Source organism: Lepisma saccharinum, chromosome 18, assembly GCF_977018435.1.
Source record: "Lepisma saccharinum chromosome 18, izLepSacc3.1, whole genome shotgun sequence".
Lineage (NCBI taxonomy): Eukaryota > Metazoa > Arthropoda > Insecta > Zygentoma > Lepismatidae > Lepisma > Lepisma saccharinum.
Window position 1 is genome coordinate 51,623,589 of NC_139246.1, and position 26,301 is coordinate 51,649,889.

The window sequence follows — 26,301 nt, forward strand, 5'->3', positions numbered from 1 at the left end:
GTACAGTTCATGCTTTATTTTTTTTTACCATGTTCTATTTCCAACGAAGATCTATGGGAAAAAAACATATAACTTTTCTTCCCACGCCTGCAGGAATGTGAAATCTCGTTGCCTTTCATCTGTTGTTGGTTCTTCCATGACGAGAAGAAAAATACCAAGCATACGTTTATGATAACAAGAGGTAAAACCTGACTGTGATGTTTTGCTTACTGTGCTGGCAAACACATCTTGCTTTGCTGTATAAAAAGAATGGCTGACAATTTCCAGTCACAGTCACCACAGACAGTCAAACACAACCACCACCATGAATTCGGTGAGTATCCATATCTTTCTAGTGAATAGAACCTAAGACACATGGGCTCAAAATATATTAATGCTCACTACTACAGTACGAAGACTGGACTTCGAGAAGAAGCTTTCAGCATAACGAGATTAATTTAAAACCACTTTTATTCATTAAATTAAATTGGCACTTAACCCAGATCAAGGCTAACCCTTTTTTTTGCCATCTTGGTGACCGAGCATGTTGATAGGTCGATTCACAGTCTCGCTGCCGATGGTTCTAGGTGCTAGTCCCGTCATGGCCAGGAGTGTTCATCAATAGAAAATCACCAAAAAGAAGCCAAATGAAAAAATATGTAACACATGGGTGTAAACGAATAGAATGAAGCGTTCATGTAACAATTATTGTCTGCACAGAGTTTAATCAGGAAGCAAGTAATTTAATACGTGATTGTAACCACTACAACCGTAAGTTGAACGTAGAATTGTCTCCTTATTGATTTAATGAAATCATTGTACAACTTCTCTTTGGTATAATTAATTAGGTTTCGATAAGTCAATTTTTTCGCATATAAATGACTCCATTTTTTCCCTACATGATGTTTTTTTCACATAAATTAAAACATATTATTGAGTAGCACCTCTTTATAAAATATTTTAAAATTTGTAGCACTTTCCATCCTTAATTTCCACTATCTTATTTAACAAGGTAATAGTTAGAATATATAAATATAAATTCGCCTCAGTGTAATTTGTGGAATCTCTGAACAAACTTCTATGTATGAATTCTCACAATTTTGTCAGACTTTTATTGAACTGTCACATTTATTTTATATGTTGATTTTGCAGATTGCAGTTCTAGTCCTTGCCGCCGTGGCAATTTTTGTCCAATCAGAGGCAAGACCTCAGTTTCCATTGCTGGTCTCACACACACATCCAGATCCGACAAGGTATTTCGTCGTGGATGATGCAGGACAATTTTCCCTCAGGTAAGTGACATGTATTTTCAAGCATATACTGAGAGATAAATAAAATAAGTAAATAAATAAAATAAAAATAAAAGTAAATACATATTTGTTACCATAGATATCTTTTGAAATTTCTTAATACCCACATAAAGTATGAAGTATGCCGTTTAGGTTAAGAAACAGTTTGTATTTAATATACCACTTTTAGATTCTATTACACACTTACACATATTTTCACTATGTAAACTTTTTTTACATTCTTGGTAGTATACTTTCAAGTATAATAAACCATGAAATTATGTACTGAAAAACCCACATATAAAAATATTTTCAAACAATAAAATTCTCAATAAATATATTTGGTAAACAAATGGATCGTGAATGGGAATATTAAAAAAAGAGTGGGACAGACCAAACACAGTGAAAAATATATTCATAGCAAGCATAATATTCTCAAAATAAGTAACTAATCTAATTTACATATTGGTTCTTAATCATTACAAAGACATTTACTGAACTTTCATAATATGACTGTCAACTATAAGCTAACTGCAAATTCATTTCTGCAACATAGTGAAACTAAACACTATATGCTAATAGTAACTAATCAAACTTTTTCAGCTATTCGACTCCACATGGAGCCACTGAACTGAAGCATGGAGCTCTGAAGCTGAGACCAGATGGCACTGACTTCGTCTTGGTTCAGACTGGAGAACACACGTACACCAGCCCTGAAGGAATCCCAATCACCCTGTCTTTCATCGCTGATGAATTCGGCTACAGACCAGCTGGCGCCCACCTTCCTCAGCCTGTGGTTGACCCAAACAACCCACTCACATTTATCTAATGACGACGAACCATTTTGGATATTAAGTTATGTTTTACAAAAATCTAAATTCACCTGTTAATTTTTGAACCATCTTTTTGTTGAGCTGTTGTTAATGTCGTGTTATTTTCTATGCATTAAAAAAGTTATTTGCATTTTAGCACTCTTAATTTTCATTCAAATCAGTCCAAGTTTATGTGTACTTTACACATACAGGACTGAACCTACTGTTTAAAATTGTATCCTAACCACTACCATGTGCTTTCGCCAGGGAACAAACCCGGGACTCCTTAATCACAACGCTGCAGCGATTTATCGGTAGAGTCTACCAAATCTTGAGGTCCGTTTTAATTTTCATGTTAAAAATATTACGAAAATTTTGGTTATTTTAGTTTCATGAATTCATATTTGACAATACAATAAATGATATCCATGCTTAGAAGGAAAAATAGTTCAGTAACTTTACAAATTTAAAAGTCTAACATATACACACAGTGGACTTTTTAAAATTATAATTACAGTGGTCCCTCTAAAATCCGGCACTTCGCCAATCCGGCCCCAATTCATCAATTTCATCACATCATCACTCATCCCTATCATCGCAAATTAGCCAAAAGTGACACAAAAAGCGAAGTAAAATAAAAACAATTCAATCAATCTATCCACCCTGGTCCCTCTACTTTCTATCTCCCCGCAATAAGAAACACGATAGGAATCAATTATAAACAAACTTCGCTCCTTGCAAAGAAAACCTATTCTAAGAATCTCAGGTGCATTTCGTACCACATCCACATTAGCACTCCTTGCCGTCATGGGCCCGTGGCCAATAGACACAAATATAAAATTTATAGTCTGCAAATATTGGTTTCAGAAAGGTCATGAGGATAAAATATTGGATATCTTAGTGACATATGCACCCACATTATTAGATATTTAACAAACATTTATACAAGAATGACAATGAGAATGGACCTTCGCACCACCTCAAACCAAACATCCAAGAAAGACTCGATATGACATACTTCCAACAAAACAAAGTAACTGATCCATTTCATTACAGGCCATGGGCCATATGAGGTCCACTTACATAGGTTCAACCTGAGACCAAGCGAGACGAGTCCATCATGCAACGACATCAACGACTCTCCAGAACACAAAATATTTTATTGTTCTTCTACCAATCCCGTCATCAATCAATTGAAGATTCCTTACAAATCTTTGACACCTATCAGCTCATAAGATCCGTGAATTTCTACCACCTTAACCAGCTAGTAGACTTAATCTTGAAAGTGAAACTTTTACGTGTCAGAACCCAAATCCTTAACCCAGTGGCGTGCCCAGGATTTTCGGAAGGGAGAGGTTATGTGTACATTTTTAAGTAGTCAGTACTAATTTTGCCATATCGTATTAATCTATAAGGTTATATTTTATTTAAACTCTCTCTGGATGCTTCAAGTTGACCAGGGCATTCACTTGTTTACTTCAGTTGTCTCAACCTCTGTGGTATGTGAATAATGCAAAGTTTTGTGCTATGCAAGCTTCCTGATGTATTCAGGATATAGGAAGTTCCATCAGGTTTATGGAGTCAGCTGTTTGCAATAGATGTAGTAAAAATCACGATTCGTCATAGAGGTGAGACAGACTGAGAAGGGACGGACTTTTGATTTGGATTGAGGAGAGAGAGGAGCTTAGAGAAAGGAGTTGAGGGAAAGTGAGGCGAGTCCTGGTCAACGAGCAACGAAGCCTAGAGGTGTCTTAGTTTTATTTTATTCGACGTTACTTTGTATCAATCATCACTCTTCAGATAGACAGGTAATTATCCTAACCCAGCCATGATTCAGGTTCGAAGGTTCATAAAACCGAATGAGTGACCATTGTCTTTTTTAGTTGTTAAGCTGTTTAGTTTTAGTTGTGCCTCTCGCACTGCCAAGCATTTGACTTGTCATGTTAATGACGAGTGCTCTCATCATTGAGGATGAATGATGAATAACCTACATCACCCATTGGTTTATTGTGGGAGTGACTGGTTTTGATCCCCATCATTCTTTGGAATGATACGATATTTTCCTGCCTTTGACGTTCTTTTTTTTTTTAATACTGGACCAAAAGGGGGGGGTTATAACCCCCACCAGTCCCCCCTTTGGGCACGCCACTGCCATAACCCTATCCCCCCGCACACCCATCATACCCAACGAACAACTGAGAAGATCCCAACGCTTAAGAACACAGAGAGAAGCAGAACAAAAGAAACCCTCCATAACTCCAGTGAGATCCTTTCGAGGAACACCAGAGGGAGCAAATCGCGCAGAAGATTATTCACTTTCTTCGGCAGGAAAGAAGAAGGATGCAGATGACAATGAGACCAACCAGGCTCCCTGATAAAAGCCATCAAGTTATCACAGCAAGAATTCGACCAAGAATATAGGATAATATCAGTACCAATAACAGATAACAACCTGTAACACCATGTAATACGTTTTACAAGACACCCTCATGACGTATCCAAGATTTCTCATTCCTCTGCCCCCCAGGTAGTCCTTCTCGTAGTGGTGTTCCCCAGTACGCACTTCTCCTACTGCGATTCCAGTAAGACACCCTCCCTCCCTCCCCCAAATAGTCTCCAATTACTAATCCCCACACTTCTTACTAGACCTTTACTAATTCATGGTGATGAAGAACTTTTAACAGATAAAAAATAACAACAAATAGAGGCTTTTAAACTTCCTACCACTCCCAATTAATTAGTAACTTTGTCAACTTTAAATCTCTACGTATTAACTCTTTTATACCATTTCATACAATTTACACTATTTACTAACCCGTTCTCTCTAACTTTAAGATCTTAAAATCATTAATTGTAGATCTAACATAATAAATTTTAACCCTACTAACACTATTATATGCAAACCAATGATTATCATGTATAAAAAATTGGAAATTACATATAAAGAATAAAGAACAAGGATAAACAGGGTAATCCGGTATAATTTAAGGCACTGGGACAATAGCGCATACCTCCGAATGTATGCGGGTGGAGGAGGGCATTCCTCCTTTATCTAATAAAAAGCACGACCATGTTATGTATTTACGCTTTTAATTAATGTTGAAAAATAATGACCTTATTTTTAAGTACCTTAACAGTTATTGTTGAAGGACACATTTATTGTAGGAGTCCTACATAATGGTGACAAATTAACAGTAATCTCTAAAGTTTTTCATGTGCTTGAGAAGTAGCTTAGCAGCACTTAGTGCTGCTAAGCTACTTCTCAAACACATGAAAAAAATTAGTAAACTGACATAAAGGTTGAACAATAGTTAAACACCTTTTCCGGTCGCCAATCGGCTACGATACGATCGCCGTATTTCCGTTGCGTTTAAATGTATTTGCCCGAACCTTTTGCGATTATCGTTGCACACGCTTGGAGATATTTCTATTTTTTGCCAACAGAGAGCATCTTATGCTGGTTGGGTAAAGGCTTACCGCTATTTCGTTGTATTTTTTGATAACGTGCACAGTGCATGTTTATGCTGATTAAAGCTGATATTTCAAAAATACAAAAATATACATAATTTTTCAATAAATATTGCAAATGTGTAAATTATAAAAATGTAACATCTAATTGAATTATCTATTAGAACAGGATCTAAGCTTTCATTTGTATAATATATTGTGATACCATTAATAGTTTATTTTCTGAATTTATTGTGAAGTTTCGTCTGAAAAATACCCTGTTAGAGGGTGGAAACGGTGCCTTGGTCAGTATTTTAATGTTTTAATTAAGAATTATTTGAGGCTGACGATACCTGAAGAACAACTCTGTGACTGGTTATGAGAGAACATGAGAGACTGTAAGATATTGACATTGAATCAATCATTGAAGACTTTTTAAGAATAAAAACCCCCGTTAAATTGTATTTTAGTTTATTTATATTGTTAATGTGTAGTGTAATACATTTTTGGTTATATTTCTGTGTGCTGTATGGGTCAGGCTTAAAGCTCTCAAAATTGTCTCGTGTCCAATAATTATTTGTTGCAATTAGCTTCAAACAATTTCTTAAAAGTAGAAACTAAAAACGTCGCTGATATTTTCAATGCCGGTATTCCAAAGAAACAAGTGCCCCGGTGGACAGAAAAAAAAAAAAAATTGTCAACACTCCAATAAAGTCGTAAGTATGTCATTCCTTGTTACACCATGTTTGCGAAAACTTTGCTATAGCTAAGCAAATCACGAAAGTCTTATTGATTTTTATGACCAATTCTCACGAGAGCCAAACCTGCAAACAGAGTCTGTAGGATTCGGCAACTTGGTCCCTCGTCGTGCCCTGTCTGATGAAGGGCATCCACGAAAGATGAAGATATTTGTTTATTATTTGTAAATTGGACGCCGTTGCTTCAGATGAAGAAAGCAGATTCTTCCTTCGATCCTTCCAGGCATCAAGAGTATATGAAACGCATTGTTGGATATAAGCCTTACAAATCACCTAGAACTGATTATAGTGTGTGATTTTTTTTCGTGGTTAGTGTAAAATTTAATTGAGGTGTAAACAAGATCTGAAACATAATTTTTAAACATACACCTATAGTTTGTCTTCTAATTACTTAATCAGATGCACAGAAACTATGTTTCAAAGAGTAGTTTATTGTACGTACAATAGAAGTAAGCCAACTCTTTATTCTTTATCTACTCACACAATAGCACATTGTGAAGTTGACAACTGAATTCCAATTTTGGGTAACACTTTACTATACCGGAGACGGATTTCTTCAAATTTACAGGAGAAAGTAATTACGCAAATAATTTTCTGTAGCGCTGTTGATGTTCGGGAATGTAGTTTTGATCCATTTTAATGCGAATGCATGTGGTTTTCTACGAAAATCTATTTCCGACGCGCTATTGCTGCTGCCGCCATTTGCTTTCTGCACGAGAGCACATTACGCTCTCGTATTGTCCGTATATGCTAAATTGAACGAAAGGAGTGCTAATGGAACCTAACCTAACAGGCCTAACCTAACCTAGTAGGCATACCTCGTCCCCGTGATGGTTCGTGGGGCTATCGTGAATTTTGGGGCTAACGTCAATGGTTTTTGGGGCTACCCGTGGATGGTTTGTGGGAAAAAAAGGAACAACCGTAGGTACTAGTTAATGTAAGAAATATACATTATTTTCGTTAGAAATTCATTATTTCACCTAAAGAAATGTTCCACAATGCAGAACAGTACGTTAGCAATGTAAACATTTTTGAAATAAATCATTGATAGGTGTCTCCGGTATAGTAAAGTAGTACCCAATTTTGTTGTTGCCTTTCGACAAGTTAAGTTTTAGCTGAAAATAAAAATATAGCTATCATTATGATTTTAAGAAAAAGGTCTTTCAATGTGTTTTATTAGCTAAATACTATGCTTAGATGTGAAACCGACCACACCTGAAAGCATTGCGTTCGAGGAGTTAATATTACAAAATTAAAAATTGTTTATGTGCCAAAAGTTCTGGTATAGTTTGTTTTAAATACGATTTATGCACAGATAGGCTAATCAGAACCGGAGTTACAGCTTAAACTGGGATTCGAACCAATGGGCACTGTACCTCCACAGGGGACCCAACCAGGAACTCCTTGGATAACGTTATAGCGCTGTTACTGCTTAATCGAAAGGATTTGATTTTGATTTGATTTGCTTTATTTTACTTCGCTTTTGTGCCACTTTTGGCTAATTGCGAGGAAATTGATGAATGTATATTTACAAACATCCATGCACAGCCCGGGATTCGAACCCAGAACGCCTGGCGTCCCAGTACTTAATTGAAGTGAATTAAAATAGCTATTAAAACGTCGTGAGTGAAAACATGTGCAGCTTCTTAATTTTTATGTTGGCCGTTTCGAATCAATCGAGGTATAGACCGAGACACTTACGTGCATCTTGAGACAACATAGTCTAAATATTGATAATTCCAGTGGCACTGACAAACAGGTTATGGTGGCAACATTGCCTCTCCCCCAATTCGATTTCTATTCGTCAATCACCTATCATCTCATGGTCGTGAATCTTTTGAATTTTTAAATTTGAATTGGTTTATTAAGTCCACTTCTTGCACAGATAGGCTAATCGGGACTGGACCTACAGTTTGAAGGTGCGATCCGAACCACTGTGTAATGTGTCTCCACCGGGTATCGAACCCGGGAATCCTTTATTACTAGGCGAGGACGTTACCACTACGCCATCGGGGAGGCCTCGCCGTGATTAAGAGTATAGAGTGACCAGTTTCTCATAATCAGTAATATTTTCCATCTGAACCATGAATCAGTCCTATTATATTAAGTGTTCAAGAAATAAAAGATTAGAAATAATAGTTTAGTTTGTTTTTATATAAAAAATACAAGAATGAAAAGAATAAACATAAATATTTGTAACTTAACAATAATTCACATTTAATATGGGTTATTGGGGTCAGCTTCGGGCTGCGGAATGTGATCGCCAGCTGGTCTGAAGCCGTATTCGTCAGCGATGTAAGACAAAGTGATTGGAATTCCTTCAGGGCTCGTGTATGCGTAGGATCCAGTTTGAACCAAGACATGGTCGCCATCTGGTTTCGGCTTCAGAGCTCCGTGCTTCAGTTCGATGGCTCCTTCTGGTGTAGCGTAGCTGTAAGAGATGACATGTATGTTTACGACACACTTAACATTTCTTTGAAGATAATCGGAATGTGTTCTCTAATATGTATTTCCACTTAGTTTTTATCAAGTGAAATACAATGAAGGTATTGAAAAGACTGATCTAAGAATTAAATTGACAAATCTCAAAGAGTTCCTTATCAATCTTGTTACGATTGTTACATGCATTTTGTTAGGGAATAACTAATGTGTTCAATATATTTTAAATTACCTAAGTGAAAATTGTCCGGCATCATCAACAACGAAGTATCTAGGTGGATTAGCTAAAACCTCTGCATATTGTGGTCTGGCGTCGAGTTCGTCAAGAAATGCTGCAATGGTCAAGGCCACGAAAAGTGATCCAGTGAACTGAAAAAGTAAAAGTAAAAGTCCATATATATACGAGAGAGTCAAATTAAGACTTTAAAAGTCCGATAAGAATGACTGAGTACAGATAAAATTTAAACAGGTGTCAATTGTTATTTACAAGGGTGCAACACTGATCAAGTAGCATCAGAACATCATTTTCGCCATTTTTAAAGATGGCTCCTCCTTTTGCACACTTGCACCAGTAAAGAGCAGTGGTTTCTCGCCCTCTAGAAGCCTCAAACTTATAGAAAATCTCTGTCGGATGAAATTCAATATCTCTATGCATGATTACCACGCCAGCAAGTTTAGCAAAGGAGGGAGAAGTACGACAATGGCTTCAGTTCGCAGGCAGATGGGTATAAAGACCTTCGCAGTGGGTCATAAGCGACTGCGCGTGCATCCCAAAGATTCTTCTTCCTGAGATATACAGGCACTAACTCAACTTGATAATATATGTGGATCAGCAATGGATATATACTAAAATGCACAAAATTTGTGCAACTCTACAGGAGGAAATCTACTGGATAAAAAAACGAAAAAAAAATTAAGGTTTTCATTTGACTGTCCCTCGTATGTACCAAGACTGCTTGGTAGAAGATTGCCTTAAGTGGTCTACTTTTGATGGTGCTACTGAAGTGTCCGGGTTCAAGTTCGGGCCTGCTGTGAGTACCATTAATCTAATCAATTAATCTAATCATTAATCAAAAGTAGCATAAAATCAACGTAAAAATTCAAAAAGTACAAAGATAAGAAATTGTAATTGTCTACTTTATTTTTGGGCCACTGTAAATTATAAATTACTAGAATAGGACGACACTGAGACGAAATAAATTAATACGATTGTAATTGGTCGTAGTAAACTGTAATTTTAATTGTAGTGAATGCTGCTTTTTAAAATTCCGCAATCAGATTTGGTTTGAAACTTATTTGAGTCATTCCACGCCAAATCAACACAGATATGTGCAATTTTTAACCTGACCATCTCCGATTTTCATGAAATTTGGGGAATTGAAACTATGCATAGAACTTAGTAACTATGGAAATTTTTAGTCTCGTGCGTCTTGTAATTGTTAAATTATTCAAGGTCAAAGTTTGCAGAAATTGCCTTTTTTGAGCCCGCTTAGCTATACCAAATGTGCTGTAACTCCGCCACTATTTCGCATAGGAAGCTCAAATAAAGCTTATTGTACAGGGAATTGAACAAGCTTTCCAGTGATATATAACAAGCCTACCTTTGGATAAAAATATAATTTTGTCACGTGACCTTGACCTTTGACCTTGAATATCTCAAAACATGTCATCACCAAAAATCGTGAAAAAAATATATATTATCCATCATTCCATACTCTAAAACATACCAAAAAATCATTCTGGGACTGCAATGGGATAAGAAGATACAAAATAATATGTGTAACTATGTGACTGATAAAAGCCCGATTACATGAACTGTGAAGAGTCAAATGTCCCTTAACACCTCCTACAAAATGTGAAGGCGTTATCCTGGGTATAATTGGTCATGAAAGAAATAGGTTAGGCACAAGGAGATCCCTAGCCGTGTGTGTCAAGCGCAGATCCGGCATATTGTTGACCGCCATATTGAATTCAACGCAAAAATTTCAAAGGAAAGGGGGTGATGTGATATATCAAATGAGGCTAGAATTTCACGAGAAATGAAGTGACGAAGGATTTTCCAACGTATCTTACGCCAGCAAAAAGTTATACACATATCTTTCACTTACGATATATGCACATTATAATGTTGTCAATGTTCCTGTGAGCACACTCGTTGACGTCTCTCACACTCGCATAGAACATTTGGTAATGTAGCATGTGCAACAACATCGCAAGCAGCAACTATGCCTTCTCTCAGATGGTCAATATCAGGGACTTTTAGTGCATTCACCATTCTCTTCAAATGTTTCTGAAGGTAAAAGTCCTCCTAAGATTTTAGATCTGGGGAATGTGCAGGCCTTTTAATAGATCCCCGTGTGCCCATCAATCTACCTAGAAAATTACCATGAAGAAATTGCAAAAATGCCCACATAGTGTGGTCACACTCTGTCCTGTTTCAAAACTCTCGAAAAGTGCCATATCCCGTAAGCAAGGGTGAAAAAACCTGTTCACTTAACAAATCCACGAAGCCCTCACCATTTAAGGTTCCGTTGTTGAATATGGACCAACCATTTCCGTTCGCCATACATTATACCACATAATTAGCTTACCAGCAACAACCATTCGACTGAGCAAATCACAGGTATTGCATATTAGTTTTATTAATTTAACGTGAACATAAAAATTTGCCTCGTCACTGAAGAATTTTTCATTCCAAAGGAAGTGTCACGTAATTGTTTGAGATACTTTTCCCAATATTCTTCACTATTCAACTATTTGGTGAATGTAGCTGATTAAAATCATATGCAATGGTGCGTATACTTCTTTCTCTCCCAAGATGTCAGCGTGATCTCGATGAGTTCCTAACACGTTAGGAGGATTCCAATGCTTTGTTTTTAACACCTCGAAAAGGAGAAAATGGTTACAAGCATGCAGTAATAAATTTTTGCTGGTTAAATATATGTTGGATAAACCTTCGTCACTTCATTTCTCGTGAAATTCTAGCCTCATTTGATATATCACATCACCCCCTTTCCTTTGAAATTTTTGCGTTGAATTCAATATGGCGGTCAACAATATGCCGGATCTGCGCTTGACACACACGACTAGGGATCTCCTTGTGCCTAACCTATTTCTTTCATGACCAATTATACCCAGGATAACGCCTTCACATTTTGTAGGAGGTGTTAAGGGACATTTGACTCTTCATAGTTCATGTAATCGGGCTTTTATCAGTCACATAGTTACACATATTATTTTGTATCTTCTTATCCCATTGCAGTCCCAGAATGATTTTTTGGTATGTTTTAGAGTATGGAATGATGGACAAAATATATTTTTTTCACGATTTTTGGTGATGACATGTTTTGAGATATTCAAGGTCAAAGGTCAAGGTCACGTGACAAAATTATATTTTTATCCAAAGGTAGGCTTGTTATATATCACTGGAAAGCTTGTTCAATTCCCTGTACAATAAGCTTTATTTGAGCTTCCTATGCGAAATAGGGGCGGAGTTACAGCAGATTTGGTATAGCTAAGCGGGCTCAAAAAGGGCAATTTATGCTAACTTTGACCTTGAATAATTTAACAATTACAAGACGCACGAAACTAAAAATTTCCATAGTTACTAAGTTCCATGCATAGTTTCAATTCCCCAAATTTCATGAAAATCGGAGATGGTCAGGTCAAAGGCTGTGTTGATTTCGCATGGAATGACTCATTTATCATTCTATTGGCGCTCTTGTGGAATTTTAGCAAGTGGGATCGTGGAATATATTGGATGATTCTATGTGGAGACATTCTGAAACAATAAAAAGAGAATTGTAGTTACAAATAATCTATACAAAGAATTTCTCATGTACGCGTTAACTTATTGTGAATTATTCTTTAAAATCCAAAATTTAAAACTGCTCCTCCAGAACAGTAATTCTGTGGAAATTATTTAGTGTCTGCGATTTACGCCCCAAGAAAATTCCAGAAAATCAAAAGAGGCTGACGGACTTACGTCTATATGTTCCTATCTATAAGTTGATATTCCAATTCTAGAGTCGTACAGTCACGGTCACTTCTGGGTTGTAACAATTCCATTGACATTTAGCGGAATCATAGCAACCCAGAAGTTTCCGTGCGTGAACAAACGTAGACAAGTTCCGAAGACTTTTCTGCCAAATGAAGTATTCAATTTCCATATCATTTATCACAATTTGTTTTACATAAATAATATAACCAAAACTTAGTTGCGCTTTTACTTTGGAAATATTATAAATCGAAAATATTTAACAATTTAAGAAATTCCTATTGTGTTATGAAAGCTCACTGATTTGGAAGAAATATAAAATTTCAAACCCCAGATTTAATTACTAATAATTTTCGTGGAGTGGTACAGTCGATATGGCGTCTGATTGTCACGGATTCGAACCCCTGAGTGGGTGATCTGAGATGGGAATTTTCTCAAGAACATATCTGCATATAGCAATTCTACGGATCGCCCAGTCTCTAATCCATGGTTACCTGGGAGTAACCCTGGTGGGGAAAAGCAGCCAGAGCGTGGTGCTGATAACATAACCTCTAGTACGAGCAGGATTATAGAACATGTAGCTTTGTAATCAAAACCTACTCTCTCTTGACATATTCTTTCGAATGAAAACAATATGAGCCAAAAATATTGTGAGAAATCTTCATAGGGATGTAAAATTTGTATAAGAGTAACATATCATTCTAAGTATCATACTTACTGATTTCATGGTGATTGTGGATATTTCCTCAGTTTGTCTGCATATAGAACGTTGGTAATAACCCTTTTATACTAAAACAAAATTCTGTTTACATGCCTGAATATTGGAGACGAAATGTCACAATCAGGTTTTGCTACAAATTGCTTGCTGTTCATCTTTAACTGGAATGCGAACGAAGCTTGTTAAATTTCTAACTGGTGTCTGGACATGGTACGTTACCTATTCTTTCAAACTAGATTTTATGTCTTGTGGAACCTGAAGGTTTGACACTGCAATCCATGAATCAGTGGTAACAGAGTTCGGGTGTTTTGGAAATAATAATTGTTTACTGATCCGGTCCTTCGATTTACCACTTCTGTAGGTCTTCTATAGCTATGAGTACTCATTTTTCCTAGGCAAGAAATAGCAGACAAAATCAACATGTAATGCACTAACATTCACATCTTTCTCGTAAACATTAAATGGAATAACGTATTATGATTTTGTCGATCTGTATTATCGATTATCATAAGATTAAGCTTTATCACGAGAAAACAACCTATGAAGACTGTTTGAAACTACAGGAAGATATATAGAGTATTATTTCTTGGTGTATAAATAACAGGTTAGATATTAATCCAACAAAATGCAGCATAGTCACTTACTCAAAACGCAAAGCGCCTTATGATTTTTCCGTACCGCATTCAAAATATACAAATCATACGAAAAAGTGAAACTAAAGACCTCGGAGTGACCTTGGACACCAAGCTCAAATTTAATAAACGTATAGAAACTGTCACTAACGACGCTTTCAGAAAATTATGTTTCATAATCCGATCAAGCCACGACTTCACAAAAATAGATCCAATAAAAGTACTTTACTATTTATTCACATGTTCAAAACTACATAGAATATGCATAATAGTCCAGTCAATAAAGGATTCGTATCGGGAATAATTCCGTAAAAGCTGAATTTTGGTAAGTTGTTAGAACACTACTAAAAAATGGATAAATTTCGAACAAAAAAGACGTGATATTATAGTGCAAAATCCCAAAAGTCCCCGCCCCTCCTCGCGGTGCTTCCCCCCCAGCGCTCACCCAAACATCAATTTCGTAACTCTCAGTTATTAACCTATATGTCCGTAACCAATGGCCGTAGGCAGATAATCTTTTTCAGTCTTAATCCTCATTAGATGGGCTACAAAAAAGATTCTGTTTTATTTTTCGATAATGTTGGTGGTTTTGCCGTAATTTAAACAATAATCTTCAAAAAGTGATTTTTTTCTAGTACTTTCTGAAGTTTTTGCCTTGTAACTCTTGAACAAATTAAATGACAAAAAATTGCTGCGAATAAAAGTTGTAGCCTAATTTATAAGCTTTAAAACGATATGAGTTTTAATATATTTGAATAAAAGATGCGGTATAAAATGTGTCTCCAAAAAAGTGTCTTGAACAGTCCCGCAGTTAAGTCCGGAATCATTGACTTTTCAATAATAGCATGAGACTTGGTAGAATCGATTGTTGTACCACTTAATATATGTTCAGTCGAGTAGCCAGTCGCCATCTGCGTGCTGATGGTCACCATATTGGATATTTTTGATTTGATATATTTCCGGAACGATGGCACCTGTCAACTTCAGGATTTTTCAGAAATGCTCCAAATAGTGTAAACTTTCATAATATATCAATAAATCTATTTTTGAAAAATAAAAAGAATGGTTTTGTAGATAAACTCACTATAATACTTTATGTGAATAACTCCGAGTTAAATGTCTTAAAAATTCTCGAACCATGCAATAGTATTGTATATTTGGTAAAGTTACGAAATGTTTGTTAGAAGACTTTAAATTAACTGAACACTTAAAATACTATTTTTGTATTTACAATTTTACCTTAATTTTTTTTAGAGGAATTCAATTTATGAACAACTCAATTTGATTTCTGAAAGTAGAAGTAATTGAAATTCTATTAAATTGTTTTATTATTTGAAAGAAAGAAAGCATTCATTGTAATTGATGATACGAAAATACTGATATTTGTTTTTGATCAGGTTTTAAATTCAAATCCTTCACATTTGGATAATATAATAAAGGCAAGATTTTCCTTTCAGCAACAAACACCTACACACCTAGGAATCTCTGGAGCAATCCCGCGCATAACGGAAAAGAAGGGGAGAAAACGAGCAAAGCAGTACACGCTGATGCAAGCAGCTAGTAACTGCAGTCTCTTTTAACCGTCCATGCAATCCAGTTTCCTCGCAAAATTTCTGTTCGAGCGTCTCTTGGGCAGAGACTTACTTTCGTTCGCTTGCTCCATAGATTACTGGGACAGAGTATAATATTCTGTGATTGGTTGTAATGGTCTTGAGCGTGAAAATCCCACTGCAGATTGCACAAAGTTTTGATGTATAAAAGAAGTTTATTTCATGAAGGCTCATTCCCAGGTGAAAAATGTAAAGTTCTCACTCAATTTAAGTTGTTATACTGAGGGTTTTGGGCTTTTTAAGTTCCTTGCATGCACTAGTCTTCCAAATAGAGGATATCTTGAGTCAGGTTCTGTGTTATAATTGACAAGGTATACATACATCCTTATGCAGTTTGTAGAGTACACACGATGTAGTCTGATGGGCATGTGCTGTTTTCCTCACATGTCAAGCTTTACTAAATGAATCCCTTGCACCAAATAAGAAGGAATTTTGATTTGCTCCAGAGTTTATATCTAGGATCCTCCAGTAAGAACACCGCCATGCATTTTAAAGCAGTAATTTCAAGGTGGAGACTCCCAACATGACGACTCTCTTATCGCCTTCATGTACTTGTGGCTAGCCGGGAACCACTGAACTCAGTTCGATATTTTGAATACATGTATATGTACGGCACGTATATTCAATATCAATATGCAAAAGTTGGAACTGTAGTGTTTTCAGAAGATTTATGGTTTTTTGAGTGACGTCAAACCCATGTCACATCATTACGACATATTTAATCATTAAGAAACAAAAACAGCAGTGCTGTTACAACACGTGAATGGGTTGAAGTTTGGGTATCCACTCATTGCTACCAACTCATCTAGTTCATAACATATCAGCAACATGTGGTTTCTTTACTTGCAAGTTCTTAATTTATCAGATCTTGAAGGCTGAAAGGTACTCAGCTTAACTCTCACTTTCTAGCATTTCTAAACCCGAAGGTTTATGGCTGCAGCAACACAAGCCGTCCATCTGTCCCTATCCTGGGCAAAATCAATCCAATCTTTTCCATCCAACTGATTTCCTTTAGGTCCATCTCAACGTTATCCCTCCATCTTCGTCTTGGTCTTCCTACAGGTCAGGTTTCCCAAAAAGAACCCTGTAAACTCTTCTTTCCTCTCCAATTCGTGACACGTGAACTGCCCACCTACTAAGTCTTCTTAATTTAATTATTCTAATAATACGTATCTGGACATGAATACAAATTATACAATTCTAAATTATGTAACCATCTCCACTCATCTGTCCCCGCATCCCTTTTAGGTCCAAATATTTTTCTAATTCTAAAGATTTTATGTTCATATACTCTTCATTTATGTTCCTCTTTTAATGCAATGGACCAACTTTCAAATCCATACAATACTACAGGCAAAATTACTGTTCTTTTTTTGTTGTTAATTTTAACTTTTTTTCATAGATATTATGTGAGACGATAAGATTTTATGAAGAGAAATGTGCCTTGAACGTAAGGCCATCAGGAAATGTGTAGTTATTGGAAAATATCCCAATCGTTTTTACTCGTTATGACATGGTTAGAATGTTATATTGTGATCCACTTTTGCCAACTTGAGGATGTTAAAATAATAAAATTTCTGTATCATGAAAGAACCTCCAGCACTTATAGCCATAGGATTGGTAACTTTGTAAGTGCCTTTGTTGTCAACCCAGCTCTGCTGATTTCTGATGGAGGAGTACAGAACGACAGAGGTCCTTGGATATGACAATGGCTGACAAAATATCAGTGACAATGTATGTAAGAATTTGCTGGTGAATACATGCAAGTAAACAATACACTGGATGTTCCAAGTGTTATGCGAATGTGAAGGATACGATTTTGAGATATGGCCAAAGAAGGGAAACGAACTTATGAAAAATTCATAACGAAATATTTTCTAAATAATTTTCACTATTTTCGTATCATGAGTTACAATGAAAATGTGTTTTTCTTTTATTCATATTTTCAGAAATCATATTGGGTTATATATATCTTGTATTTCTCTTAAAAATGTTATTTGAGGTGAAATTATAAATACAAAAAAAAGTGGTATTCTAAGGACTTAGTTCGTCTGAAGTCTTCTAACAAACATTTCGTAATCAAGTTCTTGAACGCACAAAACAAGCAAGCTAGACAGCAGCGACGATGGGACTGTATGAGTTCACTAGACGCTATATAACTGAAATCTGGTTGGCAGGCCTTGGCACTCTTAAGACCCGTCGGCTAAATGGCTTATCTATTTTACAAACAAGCACTTTACAACATATGTAGCATGTAGGGTAACGCGTCTGATTACCATGCTCAAGGTCCCGGGTTCGATCCCCGGTTGGTTCAAATCCGGGAACTTTTCTCACGGTGGAAGCGGCCCCGGCGCCCACCCAGCGTCGAATAACATGGGTACCTGGGGGAAACCCTGGGGGGGGGGGGTAAAGGCGGTCAGGGGCGTGATGCTGATCACATCACCCCCACTCACGACCGGATCAAGAAAGTGTGGGGCGTTACCCCCACACCCCCTATACGCCTTCATGGCGTGGTGCTATGCACAGGGGAACACTTTACCTTTTTTATCTTTACCTTTTTAGCATATAGGGATCCAGGATTCGAATGCCGGCCTGGGAATGGTTGTTCTTTGTGAGTGTCCCGTCATCTTCAACTTCGCGAGTAGCCAAAGGTGTCAGAAAAGCGAAATAAAATAAACCAAATGAATAAAGCAATGTAGCGTTAATAATATAAACACGCCGTCTCGGTGGGCGAGTGTGTTAAGTGGTCGTCTTTCGATATAGCCACCAAAGTTCCCAGGTTCTAATCTTGCCAGAAATTGCAGAAAAACGACTGAAAATAATAAAATTATAAACTTACGTACTATTCTGCAGCTGCTAGCATCTCTCCGCTTTTGAATGGAAATCCGGTATTAAAGAATTTTTACCTTAAGTAAAAGTAGGCCTTCAGATTTTGATGTAGTTTCATAGCTACTGTTACTAGCTTCAACAATGAACAATTACTATTAAATGTTAAACATTGTTGGGCTCCAGATAAAAAAAAGTCTTACTTCATACTTTTTTCTGACATAGCAATCTTCTGCAACAGCGTTACTTCCGCATGTGTACCTTCAAGTTACAAAGATATTTGTTGTGTTTAAGATTTCTTGTGTGTGCGTGTGTGTATGTGTTTATAAACCTATCTTTTGAAAGATTGCTTATCTGCCTTCTGTAATTAGAGGACTTACCTCTGTTGAGGCAGTAATTGAATACAAAAATATTTGCAAAATTTCATAGATGGACCGAGAAATGGAGGATCAAGATCAATGCAAATAAGTACTATTTACAAAGAAAAGAAAACGCGAACCACTAAATCTCAAAGTGGGAAGACACAATATTACCCAGGAAAGCAAGGCTTTGGAGTCCTCTTGGACGAAGACTAACATTCAGGAAACATCTAAGAGATACCGCTAACAAAGGAAATTCAAGAATTGGACAATTGTATCCTCTTTGGAAAAACACAAAACTGACGATTAAAAACCGAATTACATTGTTCAATGTATTAATAATGTCCTTTTCCTGTTTTGGTTACACCATATGTCAATGATAGTCTCGTTGCATGAAACAGCATTAAATTGTAGAAGACAATCTCTATTTCATAACGCACCAGTTATTGTTTAATATAATGATGAAGTGCTATACCCAATCGCCATAATTCGAAGCAAGGTGAGATGAAAAGAGACAAGAGATACAGGGAGAAATTTGACAGAAGGAAGAGAGAGAGCGAGAAAGAGAGAGAGAGAGAGAGAGAGAGAGAGAGAGAGAGAGAGAGAGAGAGAGACGAAGCTAAAATTACTAGGTGAAAGGCTAAGGTATGTGCTGTATTCAGAAAGTTTGGCATTACACCATTACATCATCATGTAATTTCTATATCGGAACATGATTTTAAACATTACTCAAGTCATTGATAAGCAAACCTACTTTCGATTCATTGCAAATTCTTCAAGACGTTCGATATAATCATTTACCAAAACTGAGCTATTTTTTAAGTTTTAACACTTACCACAACTTTTCTTTTTTTCTAAATAAGGACAAATTTAAGTAGGTTTATATTTGTTTTAATATAACAAATGGCAAATACTACAACATTCTATAAAAATAAATATTCACAATTTTAGATTAGATATTAGTAAGGGTTGCTTGGATCAGCTTCAGGCTGATGAAGATGGTCACCAGCTGGTCTGAAGCCGTATTCGTCAGCGATGTAAGACAAAGTGATTGGAATTCCTTCAGGGCTCGTGTATGCGTAGGATCCAGTTTGAACCAAGACAAGGCCGCCATCTGGTTTCGGCTTCAGAACTCCGTGCTTCAGTTCGGTGGCTCCTTCTGGAGTTGCATAACTAAAAGGGAAACATATGCCATTATGAAACAATTAACGAATCTGTACAAAACTCTTTTCTTTTACAATATGCTATTTGTTTTAAGTATATTGTGAGTAAACTTCCCCTGCCTTTATTTTTTAACAGACAATTTAATGTAAAAAAATAATGGAGTTTCTTTTTCATAATTCTGATTTTGTTCTTGTGTTCGTAGAAACTGGTGCTTAAATCTTTTTCACTACGTATATCTTTTAGGATATATGTGTTTTACCTGAGTGAAAATTGTCCTGCGTCATCCACAACGTAATATTTGGTTGGATCACTTGCAATTTCGGCATACTGAGGTCTGGCTTCAGGCTTCTCAATATATGCAGCAAAAGCCACAACGGCGTAAATAGCTATTGCAATCTGAAAAGAAGAAATATCCAAAACAGTCACGTAGAGAATATAAGTATTGTAAAATTTATTATATCAATAATGTTATCTTATTAATTAATCAGTATGTGAAGTGAGACCGTTTGAAATGCCATATTCCTTGCAATAGATTTGAGTGAATGACATGAAATTGTATTTCGAAAATCTATCTTACTGTTTGTGTTGTGTTTTATCAGTTTTCCGCCACGATCTTATGGAATGTTAAATAAAGTATCCCTATGCAGCTAGCTATCTTGGAGAATAAAATAATCTGTGACGTTGTTCCCAATTAAACAATAAAGTGATTTAAAAATCCATTTGGATTACACGGTATTGAGAACTCGTTGGTGTGAAAACCTCCAACAGATGAAAAAAATTCTAGATTTTGAATTATTGGTTCAAACACACCTAGTACATGAAAATACAGGGGCCTCCCCGATGGTGTAGTCGAAACGTCTTCGCCTTGTCATCAAGGGGTCCCTGGTTCGATAACCGGTGGCGGCACATAATGGTTCGGATCCCATTTTAAACTGTAAGTCCTGTCCCAATTAGGCTTTCTTTGCGTAAAATTGGACAAAATTCAAACGAATATATTTCTCTATACTTACCGATCTCATGGTGTTCGTGTCACACTTCATTAGTAGTCTGTGTATGAACACTGTCTTCGTCCTCTTTTATGTCAGAAACGAAATTTACCTTGTTTGACTGGATTAGTACGTACGAAATATCTTCAGGTTTTTCTTGTAAGCAGACATGTCATTCGTCTAGTATCGGCATATGTAAGATTACAGCATGGAGGTAATGGGTTGAAAAAGCTGTCTAGAAATTAACCAGTATTGAAACTACCATGCGTTGAAACTCGATTTGTCTCCAGAAATTCTCTAGGGACAAGATGGCAAGCCGTGATTCAAAGCTATAATAAAAACACCGTTTAGGAGTTCTGTGAAACTAGTTGTTGGCGACTTGGTCCTCTACGCTTTCATTCCTACCCTCTTCCGGTTGCTAAATTTTCTTGCCTAAAAGTGCAGTAGGAACGGAATTCAAACATTCGTAATTTATACTCTGTTTCGGTTATCTCTTGAGCAAGCGAACAAGCAAACAAGTCTCTGAGCAAGTAGTGACGCGAGACTGCTCCATCAATGAACACGTCAGTGGGAATAGGATTGCGTGGAGGGGGAAAGCGACTGCGGTTATCAGTCTTTCCAGCAGAGTGTACTGCTTTGCTCGGACCACTCGATTTCCTCCACTTTTCTGACGCTATGCTTGGCTTTGCTCCAGAGATAGCCGAGATAAAGTATAAGAGGAATCATATCTCAGAAAGTACAAGAGTCAAGACTGATAGAAAAATAGCTATCTTGGTGGGCTGATAGACCTACATTTTAATAGGTTGATCAGTCGGTCTGTGTGGCCGTGAGACGAAACATCGACCAAAAGTGACCTGTTGATATCTTGGAAACTAGTATACAGGGTGGCTCAATAAGTCACTTAACACTCTCAGTACAAGGCCACTGCGGCATGGAATGTGAAAATGGCGATGACCAATCATTGCCTGGCCAAGGGGGAACCACATTGACGCCACCCACACGGTCGGCGGCCATCTTGATGTCCGCCATCTTGAATTCAACTTCAGAATTTTAAATGGGACGGAGGTCGTGCGACATATCAAAATGGGCTAGAATTGCACGAGAAATGTAATGGTGAAGGTTTTTTTTGACGTATCTTTAACCAGTAAAAAGTTATGACTGAATTCTTGTACCAATTTGCTCCTTTTCGAGGTGTTAGAAATATGCCTTAAAATTTGTTTAGCGCATCGGTAATGCATCGAGATCAAAGTGACGTCTAGAGAGAGACGTTCGCATGCCATTGCACACAATTTTAATCGGATACATCTATGAAGAGCTGCGCATTATAAATGGTTGTATCGAACAATTTACAGTGTGACGCTTCCATTGAATTAAAAGTCCTTCACAGTGACAAGGCTAATGTTTATGTTCAGAAGGAAGTTCATAAACAGAATATGCGACCCTTGTCATCTGATAACTAACTTTGGACAAAAACTGGTTCATAACGTTCCCATAAGTGTTCTGGTGTTCTTCCCTATTAAAAAGTACCTTCTTCCATAAGCAAGGATGAAAAAAACTGTTTATTTAACAAATCCAAGTAGCCCTAAGCATTTAAGGTTCCGTTGATGGAAAATTGACTAACCAATCGTGTTCCACACAGCACGCCACATCATTAACTTACCCGCACTAACCATTAAGCTTCGATCTGTCGAAAAAATCATATTATATTTCAGTGCAAACTTTACGAAACATACAGAGAACATTTTTTACAGGACTTGTACGTACAAGAGTGGACATCAAGCGCTACTGACACTGCCTTGTTTACTGACTTCTACTTCATCAACGGTAATCAATATTCTTACAAAATATTTTAACAAGTAGAAAATAATGCTGTAAGTGTGTAATGAAATTTTGTAGTTATTTATTATGAAAGGGATATTTGTGTGTACATATTATAAGCATACATGTATATACTATCAATTGATAACTGCTGCATGGATTTTGTCTACAACCAAAAAATATTTTATATAAAAAAAAGCAAATAAAACTACAAACATATTTTTGATGTACCGAAATATATGTAAAATATCAATTTAATTCGAGAAGATTTTTCCTATTTCTTTCACCATTTGTTTGTCTGTTATTGTTATTAATCAAACCATTCAATATCTGTTGATTGTTCAGAAACTACTCCAGTTACAAAGTTATACTTTCGCGAACTGAAAGAATGCCAGGTGCTGGTCAGCCCTACCCCATATCCATGGTAACGGTTGAAGTTTTTGCGTGCGATGAGATGTAACCGGCCAAGTGAATACATCACTTCAATGTGAAGTCACGTGAAATGACAGAACGACAGTGCTGCAGTATGCAGATATTAAACACCAGAACAAGAACAATGTCTAGATGAGGATGTGTACTACAGGCTGTGGAAAAGGGGATAGCCTCTAACGCCGTCAAACGGTTGGGGGGGGGGGGGGACTTTACGTCACATACCATTAAGAAGTAATAGGATCTGAGCTGATTATGTCCTTTGCGATTAGTTAACTCAGAATTAGTTCACTTCATCAAATGATTTAATAAATCTCATCAATTTACATTGTCGAGTTCATTATTTGTGTTATTTTTGGTTTAGGTTCAACCTCTTCTCCGAAGAGAAAATTATGCTCATTTCTTTGTCTTCCTTGTCTCTGTACATCCAAGGTCAAGTAAGTCAGTAATAAGGTGTGTTATATACAGTGTACACCTATAGATTGAATTGTATCTTCTCTAAATATGATGTATAAAGAAACAAACTGCCGGAGAACAAAGTGAGGTGAGTGTACAATTTTATATTACTATTATAGTGGAACCACAAGCAAAGAAACCTGCGCAGATTCGAGACTCCTGTGCACCGTACTCCAGTGTGGAGGGGAGGGGGAGAGTGGAGCATGCTCACTTATAGTCCGAGTTGAACAGAAGAGGAGGAAGGTTCTTTTTCTTGTTGTCGCTCTTGTAAGTAAGGGGAACTGTGATTGGTCATTAATCTATTTTATCACTTCTTTATCATCCCACCAACTCCCGCTTAGGCACGCCACTGCCTGAGAGAATTAAATATTACTTCATGCCAAGTTTGCGAGAAAGCAAAGTTGAACAGTATTACATTTCATGTTAGGCAGACTTTGATATATGTTGTGCACTGAAGAAAAAATTACAAGTGCATAGCGTAGTGTAAATACAGCGTACATAAATCCTCATTTGAACTTTTCTTTTCTGGTATGCACAGTATATTATGTTCAACGTACTTGGTTGTTGTGCTGAACTAAAATAAATAATAATAACAAGTGGTGTGCGGTATCTCGAAAAGTCAGGACCGGGATCGGAAAGAAAAAATCCGTCCCGATCCCGACTTCAGCAAATGACTTCCTTACTTTTCTGGATCCCGAGCAGTCGGTAAATACCGAATGGTAATTTTAAAACGGTATTAATTCTTGACGTTTTCTACATTGCAAGTGTCTGGAACTTATCGGAAATTATTAGTTTTCATTCCAGAAATGCAAAGACAATCACTTAAGGTGAAATTGACGTGTAGAATTTGAGATTTCCAGAGCCTCGGAAATTTCGGAAATTTCCCGTCCCGAATGTCGGGATTTAAAAAAAAAAATACCGTTCCGATCAATAATATTCTGTCCCGCATAACAATAAGTACCCATAGATATTAATTTTTAATTTGTCTGAAGCCACAAAATGTAAATGGGTGGAAATGCTTATTTGTGTACTCGATTTCGTGTGTTCAGTTTCTGGCATGGTTTCCTATCTGCATAGTGCAACACTAGCGCATAGATTTGGAATTCATTTCATTGATCAATTCACCTCTTACCGTCGTTTCGTCATCACGAGTAAACAACGGATTGGCCCAACCTATACTTCTAATAACCTTATAGAGTGATATTTATTATTTCGATCGATCTCTCGAACTGGCTATCAATGGGAGTAAAATTCGATTGATTGATTGATTTATTTTATTTTACTTCGCGTTTTGTGCCTCTTGGCTAATTTGCGAAGATGGGGTGAGTGATGAAATGATGAAAGTGATGAATGGACATTCACAAACAACCGTGCCCGAGCGGGATTCGAACCCGGGACCCCTCGGGTCGCAGCAATGGGAGTAAAAATTTGACAACAGTCGACATTATAGCTACCTATTTGTACCTATCCAATAAAAGTAGAAATGCTGTATTTTGTGGGTAAAACAAGAATAATATAATTATTTTATTAAAACAATTATACGAAATTATAAATGGTACAAAGATAAAATTTTGCTCATGATTTATAATATAAATTATTCTCACTATCAATTCATTACAAATCTATAAGTAATGAACTGAGAAATCTTCTAATGCACCAACTAGTACCCATATAGAATATTTCGTTTACAGAGTATATACAGGTTCATCATTTTTAGAGTTTCATTAATGGTATCGCTCTACAGGCAAATCTTGATGTGGCAACGTGTGTTGTAGGTAGAAGTAAACAATTAACTATAAGAACCTGAGGAATTTACATCATAAAATTAATATTCGTGTTAATAAAATTGGAGACTACATGCTCTGGTAAACAGTTTTATGGACTCGTAGTAAATTTGCTCTACTTATGAAATATTATGACGGCCTAGGTACCAAGCCTAGATAAATAACCAATTTATGGTATGGTGTGATTATGGTTATTGATAAATATTGCCAGTTATAAACTAAGAATTAGTATGTTTGTTATATTACGTATATTTAAAGGACATACACAAGCTGTTTCTGTTAGGTATAGCTACTATCAATGTTTCTTTGTATGTTGTAATAATTGAACTCAGTAACAACACAGTAACAGATGTAAATTATAGATGATCAAAAAGTTACACCCTCTTGAGTACAACAAGCCGTGAAGGCATGCGGGCTGGGGGTTGAAAGTAGGGCCCCATACATTCACAATACAATCTCGGCCATCGTGGAGGTGATGTGATCAGCATCACTGTCCGGCAGCATTAACCCCACCCTCTGATATTCATTGATGAGAGGCAGCGTGATCTCCAGAGCTGCTTCATGCAGGGACGTTGCTGAAAAAAACTCGCACTGGAAATCATCCACTCCTGGAATTATAGATAGACCAGAGAAATTAATAATGTCCACATCTCAATTTGTAACGAAGATGAATTTTGTTTTGGTAAATAAAGTTTTGACTACTGTTAAAGAGACAGAAGAGTTTCATTGTAGAGGAAGGTTCATACATGAGATAATTAATTTTATGTTATTGATTCCTTACAGGGCATGAGAGTTGTA

The 26,301-nt window shown here is 36.7% G+C and overlaps 2 protein-coding genes across 2 annotated transcripts; one reads left to right on the forward strand and one right to left on the reverse strand.

Annotated features, from left to right (window-relative positions):
* Positions 1 to 304: 304 nt before the first annotated feature.
* Positions 305 to 2,097, forward strand: LOC146002248 (endocuticle structural glycoprotein SgAbd-5-like). Its single transcript, XM_083139963.1, has 3 exons — positions 305 to 313; positions 1,132 to 1,271; positions 1,872 to 2,097. Exons 1-3 carry the CDS (start codon positions 305 to 307, stop codon positions 2,095 to 2,097), a joined length of 375 nt encoding a protein of 124 aa, XP_082996089.1.
* A 6,405-nt stretch (positions 2,098 to 8,502) lies between these two features.
* LOC146002249 (endocuticle structural glycoprotein ABD-5-like) lies at positions 8,503 to 13,448 on the reverse strand. Its single transcript, XM_083139964.1, has 3 exons — positions 13,440 to 13,448; positions 8,957 to 9,093; positions 8,503 to 8,716 (listed from the first exon to the last, which is right to left on the reverse strand). The coding sequence occupies exons 1-3, from the start codon at positions 13,446 to 13,448 to the stop codon at positions 8,503 to 8,505; spliced, it is 360 nt and encodes a 119-aa protein (XP_082996090.1).
* Positions 13,449 to 26,301: the final 12,853 nt, after the last annotated feature.